This window comes from Falco biarmicus, chromosome 1 (genome assembly GCF_023638135.1).
Source record: "Falco biarmicus isolate bFalBia1 chromosome 1, bFalBia1.pri, whole genome shotgun sequence".
Lineage (NCBI taxonomy): Eukaryota > Metazoa > Chordata > Aves > Falconiformes > Falconidae > Falco > Falco biarmicus.
Genome location: NC_079288.1, coordinates 109,770,101 through 109,784,424, shown reverse-complemented (window position 1 = coordinate 109,784,424; position 14,324 = coordinate 109,770,101). Strand labels below are relative to the sequence as shown.

Here is a 14,324-nt window from a genome sequence, read left to right as displayed (position 1 = left end):
TTTGTAATTCTTTCCTGGCTCTGTCAGCGAGGTTGGTGTTGCTGCTACTTTGCAGCATTTTAACACAGCTCCTTGGATTCCAGATGCTTTTGTTTTAAAGCTGTTCCAGCACAAAAAGGGGAAAATAAATTAAAAAAACCAACTCAACAGGCAGCTATGTAATTTCTGCCATCTGACCTGTCTGGTCTGCAGGGGTTGTATTCCATCGCTTCCAGCGAAAAGCCTACGCAAATACATACCTGCCGTAGGTTTTCCACCAAAATGTGACTCGATCTTTCAGTAAGCGCACACACCCCACGTCAGGGGGTGCGGCAGCCAGCGTCCCCACAGACATATTAAGACACGTGCACGGGGCGGTGATGCAGAGAACGCGTGCGTGGCTGTGGCTGCCTGCCTGCCTGCCAAAGCACCCCTGCTACCTGGCAGCGTCCCACAGGAGAATTTCTCTGATGCTTATTAAATTAATGGTCCTGAAAATTAATACTCTAAGCAGGCAACTATGCGGCTCTAGCCGTCCCTGGGAGTGGCAGCAAGGCTTGGCTCTGGTTGCATAGCCAACAAGAAACATTTTTGTGTCTTGATTTGCTTGATGAGTAAGGCTTAACCTGGGCCAAGAATCATAAGCAAATTATCGTCCAGGACACATATTTTCCAAGAAAGGAAAAAAAAAAAAAAAAAAAGGACAGTGCAAGTCAGCATACCTAACTCGGCATGGGCTGCGGGGAGAAGGTAACTGCAAATCCATGCCCTGTTCTGACACAGCCCGAGCCAGATCTCCAGCTGAGCAGCTGCCAGATGGAACAACAGCACGTTACAGCTGCCAGCACGATTGCCTCTGGATGTCGCATCACCATCGCACACGGCGACTCTCTCCTGCTTCTCACTTTAGTGCAAGTGGCTGCCAGCTCCCCCGCCAGAATCTTGGTCAGTGCAGGTCAGAAAGGGCAGGAATGGCAGAGCCGAGCCGAACAGCCCTTCTTTCTGCCCGTTCCCAGCGGACATCCTAGCCGCTCTCGTGCTGCCGTTTGGTTCCCAAGGTCTCCCTGTTACCTCCAGACCACCGTGCCTCTTCCCTCTCTCTTCCCTCCTCCTTTCCCAGCCCTGCACACCTGGCTCTGCTTCTCCCCAGCCAGTTTCCCTGCACTTTATCACTGCCCACGCAGCGCGGGCAGGTCAGCTAACCATAACCCACCCTACCCCATGACTACTGACTGTCTACAACCCCGCGCTCCAGCCCCTCTGCGCCACGCACTCTGCCCTCCTGCTTGCAAGGCTTGCAGGCACACACCCTTCGGGCTTTCAGGCGAAGCCCCTTTCACCTGGGCACTAACACTGCTCTAAGGCATGCCAAAATTCCCTCCGCTGGAGCCTGCCAGAGGGGAAAAAAAAAAAAAAAAAAAGGAAAGCTGGTGAGAGCATATGCTTGCCCTGCTCTGTGGCCACAGCAACACGTAACACAGCCCTGCTGGAGTTGTTAGCCAGGGCGCTGCTACCTCCAGCCCCTCGGGCTCAGGCTGCCATTCACCCCCCTGCACGCACGCGGTGCCAGTTCACACCAACTGGTGACCGATTTTTAGTAGAAGGTTAGTTACTTCATAAAGGTTTCCTCATTGAAAGAAGGTTGAAGCTGTCTGACAAAACAAACCCATAAAACAGAAGACTAGTTCTGATTTTTTTCATGCTACCAACCAAAAGGCAGCACTGGACTACTATGCATGCAGTCATGAGGAGAGAAGAAAAAATGGAAGATACATACGTACCAGGTATCCAGAGCCCCCGAGGACACTTGGCCCACTAAAACATGCCCCGGTCTCAGGCAAAACAAATGGGATTCGAAAACATGCTTGAATATTTGCAGAAGTAGTACTTACAAATGAATGCCAGCATCACAGTCTCATCAGGATGGATGCCCGGAATTTCAGACTTCAAGGTTAAAAACCTCAAAGCACACATTTTGGTATCTTCCCTCGAAAGGTGGCAATGAGGTGAAGGCAGGGGCAAGTTTGTGCTGAATATTTCAAGATGTTCAACAACACACCAAGAAGGTGTGCAGCACAATCACATTGCACAGCCACACCACCGCCCAGCGCCGAGCGCAGCTGCACCCAGGGGCTGTGCTTGTGCAGCCAAGGGCGAGCAGAGCACAGGGGAGGCTGACACATCTCTGCTTCCGATCAGCAAAGCAAGAAATTCCCCCTCCCGACAGCTTGTTTTTAATTTCTTCTTTACAATTTTGACCAATATCTCTTTCATCTGAAGAATGTAAAGACAAGCAAGTAAAAAATTAATATTTTAATTTTTTATATATATAGATATACACACACACGGAGCAATTCATCCTCAGTACAGAAGACAAACAAGCAAAAGATTTGTGGCACAATTTCTTTGGAGAGTTGCGGCATTTTTTTTACACTGTATCACTGACCTGATTTTTGTCTTTTCCAAGGACTATAAAAGGCAGCTACTTCTGATTCACAGAGGCCTCAGGGGGCAGATTCTGTGCTGAAGTCAAGCACATCAGTCTCCTTCCCTCACTTATTTGCACATCTTTTCCCACTGGAGACTCCATTTTGCCAGAGGTTTGGCATCCTCATTTCTCCCCCAGGCTCTGAGACATCGCGCCTCTCCGGCACCCAACTTCATGTGTCCCAGCACGTGAAGAGCTGCCATGAGAGGGAGGACTGGCACATCACTCCCCACAGGGCAAGCACCATTTCACAGATTTAAGAGCAACGTTCCATGCTCAGGAAACCTCACTGTTACTTTTTAAGGATATTTTCACTAAGAATTGCAGATTTTATTTACGCTCTAAGATGATCGAGTAAAGCGGGTTGAAAAAAAGACAAAACCCCAACCCCGTATAGTAACAGTTGAAATAGAAATGCCACGGAAGTGACCCAGAAGCACAAGGACAGGGTGGCTGGCAGCTGAACAGATGGGGAGCGGTTTGACCAGCACGCCACAATTCACATGCTGCCCGGGCACCGGATGACACAAGCCCTGCTGGCACCCGTAGCAGTACCGTCAAAGCATTCACGTCGCAAAGAAACGCCACCCGTGAAACCTTCAGCTCCTGCCTGCTCTCCAGACTGCATCTTGCTCAACCCCATTTCCCAGCACCCTCTGGAAGAACAAGACGAAGCAAAAGCCTGACCCCAAATCCTAACTAGCCCTTCTCTGAACAGCGAGGAAAGCTCACGAGCGAGTTCAGAGCCTGCTGCACCTCATGTGTAACACGCAAGAAGTTGCATGGGTTGGAGCGGCTTTTAGAAACACCTTCCAGCTGCCACAGACCACGTGTGGCTGACGCGTGCCTTCAAGTATTTGAAAGAGAACAGAAATAAATCTGTCGGTTGGGATGCGGTTTTGCTGGCTCAACAGAAGCGAACAACATTACCTTATTGCTACGATATGAAATGCTGGACCCAAAAAACCCCTTAATCTCTGCACTACTGAGTACCAGCGGAGAAAAACCCAGCGGGAATTCCAGAAACCCTGTCCCTTGACAAAACACATTGCACAACAGCAGTGAGCATATGCTGCCTTTGTAACACACACAAAAGTCCTCATTTCAGGAAACGCAAAGTTTATGGAAACACACTCTGAAATGCCGATGATGGCCCAGAACACTGTTGGTTTCGGACAGTGACAGGGGTTACTAGAAGTGCAATTAATATAAAGAAAGCACAGGCTGCCAACAGGTTATTTTAGTGTTTGGAGAGCAGCACAGGGCCAAGAAACTGCAATCAACCTCAATGCAGCTGTTTTGCCAAAAATAACATTTGTCTTTGAAAAGGGTAAGCCAAGCCAAAGAGAGAAGAAAGCAAGCTAATCTATAATGTATAACAAATCTCAAAATAAATTAAATGTGGTTGCAAAATCGGGTTTGGTCAATAAATAAACAAACAACAACAATAAAACATTATTGGAAAACCACTCCAAAATATTTTTGGCCATTGGTAGCCCAGGGAGGGGAGGGGGCACTGTCGCAGGCATGAAGCCAAGCCGGGCAGTCGACAGTTGCTGCAGCCCCACGGCCTCCTGCTCCCCCTTCTCCCTCCTTGGCTTTTGGGTGACCTCCCTGCTGGCACGTTCTATCTCCTTCCTCTTCATCCCTCCTTCCGCCACCCACCCCTATCCCACCTCCAAAACTAACCCTCCTTGCTTCTGCCCCAAGCAAGGAGCGTGGGAAACACACCTTTTGGGGTGCGAAGGGGAAGGAAACGGTGGGACAGAGGGCATGAGTGACCCTGGAAAAGCAGCTCCATCCCAGCCATACAGCAGGACAGCTTGTGTCCAAATGGCCCTCGCACCCCATCAAAACCAGAACAAGACTCACAGACACTCAATCCACATATGTATGGCCACAACATCAAGCTATATTCCTGTGCTCTTTTCTTACCCTCCATGCATCTTGCAGCCAGCCTGGGGCGACCTGGCTTCATGCCACTTGAAGCGCTTCACTGACGGCAGGGAACCGAGGCCCAGGCCCACCTCACCTGAGCAAACGCACCACCAAGCCCCTCCTGACTAGTCTGTAGCCAAAAATCCCACCAGACGCTCACCTGCAGACGTTACATATTTTTTTTCCTTCTTTTTTTTCCCCCTAACTATGTATTTTTTCTTTTTATTCTTACTTCAACACCAATCTTGCCACTGGGATTTTAAGCACGCAGTGCAAAAGTGCATTGACCCAAAAAAAGCGTACGTTTCTATTTAGAACATCTGCAATAGCAACGTATCCAGTGGGTATTAAAACAGATTTCAGTATCCAATTCACATACTACATTAGAAAACCACAGCCGTTATTAGCAAACATTTTAGGCGCGATGCCTGTTATAGAAAGGACTTAAATTATGCACGTGAAGTATATCACAACAGTGCGTAGAGACGCAAAACTCAGTTCTTCCAAGGAGCAGTTACACCGCCTGACGTAGAACAGAAAGTGGGAAGAGTCCTAAACAAGAAGTGTAAGGCCACTGCAAAGAGATCACCTTCAACAACCGACGAGAAGCAGAGCTACCCCAGCGCATGAAATCCTGCGAGATCCCCTGAGGGAAATCCTCCTCGAAGCACTTGGGAAGTAGCTATGAACTAGACCCCAGCGGCCCCTCCTCCCAGCACCAAGCCCTGCAACACCCTTGAGGAAAACATGGAGCAGTACGCTTCAACCACCGTTTTCTACGCCTTGTCTCCTTGTTTTCTTACGGAACTTGTTCAGCTGCACGAAACCAACCCGTGCAATTTTCCTGTCAGCAAGTGCTCTGAGCCAGGCTCTGCTGGCCTTCAGCAGCTGACCCCAGAAGAGCCTTCCCTGAATCCATTTCCAGAGGACGGGAGGCAGATGTCTGGAGTCATGACCCTCCTGCCACTCTGAGCATCTAGATTTGCACCCATTCTTGTTCCTGAAGGAAAGGGCAAGGGGCAATAAACAGGGGAGCAATGGAAACAGAGGCTTCTTGTACAGAAATTCATACTTAAACCTCATTCAGAAGGGAAACACTAACACCATTCAGAGAGAAAAGGCAAATTACAATTTCTCTACAAGAAGCTGAGAACACAAGGACTCTTGCAACAACTCTTAACAAATAGGCTACTTCATTTATTGTTTATTTCCCCACACGAATGAATCAACCATCTCGGAAACTCCATCACACAGAGGGCACAAAAAGTTATTTACAAGAGGGACATATCCCCAAAATAAGTTTAAGATGTACAGATTTATAATGGGAACCAAGAGGGAGGGGAAGAGGACAAAACCAAAACCAAGGATGGCAGAGTCAGACTTTGACTTTCAGTTACAGAAGAGATCTCTATCTCCACGTAAAGTAGGGTTTTCAACTATTAAATAACTGGCATCTTAAAAATAGAACATTTGACGATTTCAACACATGTATTATTTCTTCTGAATAAATATTGCATGGAAATGATGCTGCTTTGCCACCACAGTTGCCTCCGTTCCTTCTGGGACCCAACCATTCACCTCTGTTTTTCCTTGGATTCATGGTTTTCCTATTGACAAATGCTATTTCCTCCACTGTTATGTTGTGGCGTGGGTTTTTTATTTATTTTTTGTTTTGTGTTTTTTAAAGGCCTGAACAGGCCCAAGTGAAAACGGTGAGCATCTTTCCTAACCCTTTGTAGGCCTCTGACCTGGCTCAGGGTTGAAAATACAATGGCTTTTTAAAAACTACCTATTAAACAGTCTTCTCCGTGACCTGAAATAAAACATAGCTTCCTGCTACGTAGCTTGGTACCGATGCTTCCCCAGATCGCTGCTTGTGAAATGCGAGCCCCCAGACAGCCCTCCACATGACCACGACACCGTCTCCCCTGCAGCCCAGGGGCATTTGCCCTGGGAGCAAGAGCAGCCCTCGCGTGGCCACCTCCGAGCGGTGGCAGAGCACACGCTGCCTTTCCCCAGCTGCCAGCAGTCCACCTGCCTTCACTGGGCATCTTCTTACCAACTCTGCTCACCCAATGCCCTCGCCTGAGCTTTCCTAGGAGCCGGGCAACAGATCAGCGCTATCGGGCAGCAAAGTGCCCGAAGGGCAGGTGAGGACAGGACCTCGTATGAGCACCCGCAGCCTGCACCGAGCTGGATGCAGGATGGGGGCAGCCACATGCCCTGCCTCGTGGGTTGTGGCACGTGGTCCCCCTGGCGCGGGCAAGCCGCGAGCAAGCAGCTCTCCGACGGGAATCTGGCCTGGCAGCAGGGAGGGAGATGGGTGTATGCAAAATGGGGGGACCCATGTCCCTGCTCCACCTTCTACCCCTAACACCCTGCGACAGTTCTTGCAGACTCCTACAGTGGTTTTCAGGTTCAATGAAGCTTTTCTTCCTTCCCTCCTCCTCAGCTGGTGATCCTAAAAATAGCTTTGTCTGAAGACCAAGTCAGAAAAAGGCATCGACCCACTGGTCTGGAATCGAGCTCCAAAGTGCACATCAAGCCTTCAGGCCAGCTGGCCGTCCCTGCGCTTCCTGAGAACAAACCAGCGCCGAGCCTCTCTCTGTCCCTGGCTCACCCAGAGCGGTTGGTCTTCCAGGGAGGAGGAGCACAAGCGAAGTTTGATAGGTAAAACGGGGAGGGGGTGGGGGCGGGGACGTGGACCTTCCTTCCACTGGTTAGGACAGGTTATCCCTGAAATACACTAAGGCTTTTAATAAAGTGAACATAAAAATACAGTCTCTTGAAGGTGTGGGAAGACCCAGCCAGGATCCCAGTGGTCCTGCACTACCGGGGGAGGCAAGAGGAGAGCTCCCTTGTGCTCGGGACTAGGCAGAGCCACAGCACGCTCCCACCAGCTTCTCCCAGAGACAAGATGACTCCTGGCTTCCCTACGGCAGGGGCCATTTCTACAGAAACTACTTTTGGAAACGCAGACCTTTTGCTGATATTTACTACCATCCATTTTCATGAGCCTCAAAACCGCGAGCAGGTATTTTACAAAGGAGGCACCCGCCGCACATGTGCAGGCCTGTTCCTCCATCCTGAAATTACGTGGAAAAGGGAGCTAAATTCTTCCCTGTAAGCACAATTATTTTGGGATACCACCCTTCTCTTCACCACTCCCATGGGTCTGTCAGAGACAGGGCAAGGGATGCAAGAGGGGACCAGAGGGCTAAGGCACACTACTAGATAGGAGGATGGCAGGACACTGCTGTCACACAACAGGAAATCTTTGGGTAGAGAAGGGTAGCATCTTACTGAATACATGAATGCCGTGGATGCTGCCTTCACCGTTACTGTTACCTGCAAAATCACAATTTCAAAAATGCAGCTCCTGACAAGGATAAAATGCTTGCAAATAGCTAATTATTCCCTTCTGTGTTCCCTTGACAGGTTTCCAAGTTGCTGGGCCCATCCTGTAGTTTGGTTGAGAAAGAGCCCATGAGACACCTCCCACATGAAGGATGCTTTGTTTTGGTACCGAATCCTGCTCTTAGATATTCAGTGAGAACAGCAACGGTTGCAGGCAAATATCCAAATGCAAAATTTGTCTTATATTCCGCGTTCAACCACTCAGTCCCTCCTTAAACAGAAGTGATTCCTCCCCATGTCAGCTCTCAGAACAACGTCCAAGCAATCACAGTGACCCAGTACAGCTGTCCACCTCCACCCACCAAAATGACAAAAAGCAACCACACACTCAGCCCTCAGGGGAGTGACGTCCCTCCACCACAGAAGAGAGGCAGAGCTGTTTCCAGCCACACCTGGTCACTTTGCCACCCCAACTGTGTTTGGCTTACACTTACAAGGCTTAAACCAAACAAAACCTCAAGGAACACAGTTCAAGTGCTAAGGACATGTGTGTGCATGAGCGCATGGCAAGGAAGAGGACCAAAGCAGCGATGGCTTAGAAAGTGAACTTGCAGCACTGAATGCAGTGGCTTCTCTCTATTCTCAGGACAGCAGCTGGTGGACAAATGCAAGAGGGTGAGGCTGGAAAGCAGGCAAGGCAGACAACTTTTTTGTTTTTATTGTAACAGAACATTGTTCGATCCTATGGGGTTGCTACTTGCCATCTCAGGAACAAAGACACCAAAGATTGCATCTGTGCTTGCAAAAAAACACATCTTCCAGGAACACAACTGTTGCAGACTGTGGGATGTTGCATAATAACTTCTGGAGGCAGATTTCCTTCTTGTCGGCACTTCTTCACGTGTGATTAGTGTCCTGCTGGTTATTCATAATAGAAATGTTTATAGACCATCAATACATTAGGCCATTCAGACAATTCATTGCACTTCGTTGTTTTAAAGGAAGGTGCCATCAATGCTGAGGCTTTCCTCCATCTCTTCTTTTTCAAGGCAGCAAAACGCTACCCTGAAAACACAGTTTAAAGTCTTTCCAGTGTAACCAGATCCCTTCCACCTTTTATTTTCCCTTGCAGGTGCTTTGTATCCAACAAATTCAACAAATGCAACTGTTTATGAGGTTTCAAAAGTGCAAAGAAGTTAAAGGTACTTAATCACCTGAAGCACCAGTTGAAGGCGCAGTTGTTTCCAGTCTCAGCCAGTGTAAACCCTGTCTAACGTAGTGTATCAGTTCGGTCATGTGGCTGCTCAGTGTCAGAGTGCAGGTCACTGAGCTGAGTTCAGCAAAAAACTCTGGAAAAAAGGGGAGGGAAAGAGAAAACATTTGTTGGTTTCAAGCAACAGGCATGTCTGACAGCGAGGAGCGACAACAGCAGTGCACTGTCAGTCGGCAAGTCCCGTCAAACACATTGCTAACGCGGAGAGCTCAGCAATATTGGAAGCCTAGGAAGTGTTAACAAGCACACTAGGCAGCGCACGAAAAGAAAAAGTACTCACACATGCGTACACACACTGAACCACCTCCTCAAGCGCTTGCTTTAAAATGACATCGAGACTCCATGCTACGTGGGGAAAGTTTGGGTGTTCACACCCCAGACCCTGCCGTGTGCTTCCCCCAGATTTTAAACAGGCCAAATCTGAGTATCTTTCTGAGCAATGCCTGGAAACACACACAGCTGTCGTCAGGCTGGCCCCTTTCCTTCATCCGTCCTCAAACTCTGAAGACATCATTTCTCAACTTGAATAGATTTAAAAATGTGTACAGCTTGCCAGGCTATACAGCTTTGATTTGGGTTGCTTATGGCTGGGCACATCAGGTGAATTTAACAGAGTCCTCCTAGCCTGCCACCAACTTAGGCACCGCATTCCTCCTCCCACACAGGCAGGAGACGGCTCTTGCAGCATATCTGAACCCACTGGGAGGTGCTGGCAGGCACCCTGCTCTGTGCTGGCAATCTTCCGTGCAGGTGACAGCAAGCGATGGGAAATTATCGCACCTATTCCTTTCCAGTAACCTTTCCTAGACATTCTTGCATGACTTGCCTTCCAGTGACATGGGCTTGTCCCACCCAGTCCCTCCAACCTCAACTGTGTTGACAAGTACCTTTGCAGAAACTGGTTGTTCTCAGCATTATTATTTTTTTTTTTTTTAAATTATTACACACACAAATTGAACCTGGAGGCTGAAAACTTCTGCTTGGCTGTGCAAGGAACTCTTCAGAAGCAAGAGTGCACAACACTTTCATGCTAATACTTCCCAATTCAGAAGCACAGAACACACTTCCCTTGATTCTCCTGCTTTTGTTTACAAAACAGGTATCCATTCCCTCCATGGGAAACAGAAGAGCTGTAAGTAGAGACAGAGAGTCCAAAGCCCCTGCCTGAGCAAATAGAAGATAATCTGATCTGTGACCACAGCACTGTGTGAAAGGAGAGTAACTTCATATGTACCTCATGAGTGACTTCACATGCAACCTCAGCTTGTCCTCGCTGTGGAAGATAAGAGGCTAGAAGACAACCTGTTACAGCCTCATGATCCATGGGGCTGCTCTGAATTAGGGCAAGGAGCTGGGTCCTGCCCTGGAAGCACCTGGTTATGGACCCACCAGAAAGCACTTCAGCTCTGCACAAGTGACCTGGACATCAGTTACAACTAACTGCTTTTCACTAGCTTCAGACTTCCTTGTTTAAGGGAACTCGATAGCTGAAGGCCACTGCTTTTTCTTCCTCTTATGTCCTGTGAATTGCATAGAAAAATCAAGGATGTGGCTTTTTTTTTTTAGTTTTAAGTACTCATCTTCCGTACCTCTTTGCATCTGTATCTTACACTGAACGTCAACAAGTTCCAGTTCTGAAACTCCTCCACTGTCCTGGAAGGTGACAACAACTGCCAAGCCTACATGAGTATTTACCGTCCTCCTGCACAGATCCACTCCCCTGGGAGTATTTACTACCCCAGTCATCGTTTCCCTACATTAAAACGGCAACACAGAGCAGGTTTTGCATTTCTGCAAGATTCTGCTCAGGCTGCCCTGCCACAGGCTTTCCTCCATGACTTACTCCTGTGGCTTACCAGCAGCATGCACCGCTCCTTCTACGTGACAGTCTTATCAGCCTTTTGGGGATATAATCCAAAACACTACACATGAATTGCTGCTGCGAGCACAGATGTGCTCAGAGGACAGCCAACAACTGGAGTCGCTCTATTCAAAGGTGACTTGCAAAGCCTTTTGAATTTCAGCAGCTGGCTCAGCATGAGTATTTTTACAGCCCTCCAACAATTCAGCCAGGCATATCGTGCTTATTTTCTTTTAAAAGTTTGCCGACAGATTGTGCCAATACATCCCTTTGCCCACAGTAACTCACAAAACTTGAGTTTTATGAAAAATGACACTGCAAATGCCACGTGGGATTGGCAGGTCGCAGACTGAACCGGACCCACTCTAGGGCTTTTGCTTATTCACCACTGCTTGTACCACAGCACAATACGACATTTTTAACAGCAAAACTGTAAAATAAAAAAAAAGTAGCAGCAATTTTAGGAAATGTTACTGGCAAATACATGACCCGTGCCCAGCAAGGACTCCAATTCAAGTGCTGCTCAGCTTCTCAGTTAGGAGAGTAGGCAGTTCCACCGTTTTCAAGACAAAACTACCTGGAAGTTTGACAAAAACTGAAACACAAGGCTACAGGCCAAAAAGCTGCTTTTAACAAAGGTGAACCAACTCAGAAAAACTAAGCACCCCAAAGGGGAAAAACCCCATGCTTCTTGTGTTACTATGAAGCAAGCTGGCTGGTTTCCTGTACTTGATACCCTCATCCCTAAGCTCTTAGACGTTTGAGGATGCCAAGACAACCTTTTAATTGGAACACTCATCAATATATCACCATCAAGGACCTCTGCCAGTAATCTGTCAATATGAAAAATGTCTATTTCGACATATTTAATGCTATGATCTTTAGGTATGGCATTTGCTACACTAAGCGTTAGGATTTGCATACATACAACCACAACACATGAAACAGAAAAGACAGAGGACAAAAACTTACCCTTATTCTTCCTGGCCAGTTCATCAGCCTGTTCCCAAATATTATAGGCATAGAGGACACAGGAAGTGATGTTGACGTAGGAATAAGTGGTGCTTGGGACGTAAGAGGGGACAGTGACTGAAGAGCCAGTGCTGTTGCCACTGTGGTTGCTAACTTTCGATCCAGGCTGAGAACTCACAGAACTGGCAGGGGAAGGCATTGGAGGAGGAGAAGGCATGCCTGTGCTTCTGCAGGAGAAAGAAACACAGTCACGAACGTTTGTTTAACTTCAGAGTTACAAGCCTTGCCACAAGACAGTCTTATGCCAGGAGCTAGCTGGTATCATCCAGGCCTGCAGGAGCAAAGTGTTGAAAAATCAAGATGTGTTCAGCTACGTAACAAGTAACTTAACTTCAAAAACCTTGGCCTTGCACTTGAAGGAATTTGTGACTCTAGGACTCCCCTAAACAAAAGAAAATGTGGGACCAGACATCAGAAAGGGACACCCGTCCACCTTTCAAAATCTAAACCTACTTGTGAAAGCCTTCACCAGATTATCTAGATATTTTTTCCTAATGACTTCCATTTCAGGCACAGTGAAGCTCTCCACCTGTGGGGGCTGGAGCTTTCTGACGGCTAGTCAAAGCAGCCAGGTCAGCCTACACACACTTATTTATAGTCCTAGGGAAGCTAAATGCGGTCAGCTGCCCACCTCCCAGACACAAGCTGGCTTCATCATATCACTTCACCCCCACCACTTCAACCAACCTAATTTTAGTCACTGGTGTGGAGGGCTTCCACCACTGCTCTTGGGAGACCCATTTAGCTCCCAATAAACTGCAATGTGCAAGGCGGCAGAAAAATAACTGGAATTTCAGCATCACTACTGAAGACCAAATAAACCTCCCTCAACCGCAGAGTTTAAAAGGGACAGATGTGGAGCTGGGTAACTATCTGTCAAATGCAATTACCACAGGACACAAACTTTTTTTTACTCATTGTAATTAAAACACAGGCAGAGTCTGCTGGGCCCTGGGTCATCAAACACTTAAACGACAGCTTGCCTTTTACTTTTGCTGCCACATACACAGCAACACTGCAGCAGATACACAGAAAGGACAAAATACTCAGTAACTCATGAATTAGAAAATGAGTTTCTTTTTCTTAATTGGCAACTGAGCTAAAGAGAAAATACTGAAGTATCACCTCAAAGTTATGCTACTGCAGGGTGAAGGCATAATCCTACTGGACAGTGGCCAGGGAGCTGGGGGTGGTATCCCGTTAAGTCTCAAGGGACCTCTAACAGAACAAAGATGAAAACAACAGGGACTCTGAAACAGCAAATGGTGACATCTTCCTTGCTCCTCTGGTGGAGAACTGCTCTGCCTGATACACAGCAACTCTGGGCCACCTAACAAAAAGCCCCACTCTTTCCTACAAGAAAAGACAGGCAAGAGAAACCAAAACCATACTGATGCCCCCTAACAGTATGTTTTCAGGTGGCAAGAAAGTGTGTGTGGTGAAGCACTCTCAAAAGCAGCTTGCAACTCAAACACGTTGGCTACTGTTCTCACTCATGCCCTTATAGACACATTACAGCAAATATATTTTCAAATCTTACCTTGCAGCATATGAACAAGGTGCTTGTGTTAATTTGGAAGAAGTCTGCAACAAGGAACAGAACTCTTGTTAAGTCTGAGCTATTCAGCCAACATCAGTAATCACCACAGCCACCCAGCTGGCAGCTTAGTAATACATGTGCCCTACCTTGAAGTAGTCATTCAGGATCTTGCAGTCCTTCAGTACAATCTCTTTTTTGTAACGGAACAGTGCCATGTGCAGAATGGCCTGGCAGCGCAGGCTGTGAACAGAAACACACACAAGTGTCAGTGTCTGTGCCTGCTGGCCTGCCCAGCAGTCATCAGCCTTGTGGGACAGAGGCAGGCACACCTCAGCTGGACTGCAAAGTCAAGAAAGCTCAGAATTTCTCCCTCTTCTGCTCATCTTAAAAAAAAAAAAAAAAAAAAAAGTGTAAAAAAATTGCAAGGGGAAAAAAAAAACAACCCCACCAAGGAAGGGCTATGGCTGGTCTTCTATATAAACAGGTGCCCAGCCTCTTAAAGAGGTGCCACAGGCTGAGTAAGCCCCCATCCCAAAGTGCCTCCGCTATGTTCAGCTACAGCTTCAGTTACACGGCTCAAACACAGGCAGCCAAATCGCATTCTTTCACCTTAGGTGAAAGCCCTTATGCACTCTCAGGTTACCAGCAGATCAAATTTTAGAGCCTGTGCCTTCAATGTGTGGTCCCTTGTGATGTCCCAGCTCACTTTAGAGATGTTCCAGGTTCACTCTGGCTTTTATATTGTGCTTTTTTTTTCCCCTTGCAGAACTCTTTGATTCCCACTTAACTCCTTTGCCCCTGAAAGTAATGGGTTTTCCACTCTATCAAGTCTAAAAACAGAATAAGGCGGCACAGA

At 47.6% G+C, this 14,324-nt stretch overlaps 1 protein-coding gene across 4 annotated transcripts in view; it reads right to left on the bottom strand.

The window, feature by feature from the left end:
* Positions 1-8,464: 8,464 nt before the first annotated feature.
* Positions 8,465-14,324, bottom strand: part of AFF1 (ALF transcription elongation factor 1) — a 99,008-nt gene continuing 93,148 nt past the window's right edge. For 3 of the 4 annotated variants that reach the window (XM_056359948.1, XM_056359968.1, XM_056359964.1), the window contains 5 exons: positions 13,615-13,708; positions 13,469-13,512; positions 11,869-12,095; positions 8,977-9,111; positions 8,465-8,680 (listed from right to left, as the gene is read on the bottom strand). In XM_056359948.1, coding sequence (XP_056215923.1) covers positions 8,670-8,680; positions 8,977-9,111; positions 11,869-12,095; positions 13,469-13,512; positions 13,615-13,708 — 511 coding nt within the window. In that variant the 3' untranslated portion in view covers positions 8,465-8,669. The remainder of the gene's footprint in view (positions 8,681-8,976; positions 9,112-11,868; positions 12,096-13,468; positions 13,513-13,614; positions 13,709-14,324) is intronic. The other variant, XM_056359956.1, reaches the window with a different exon arrangement.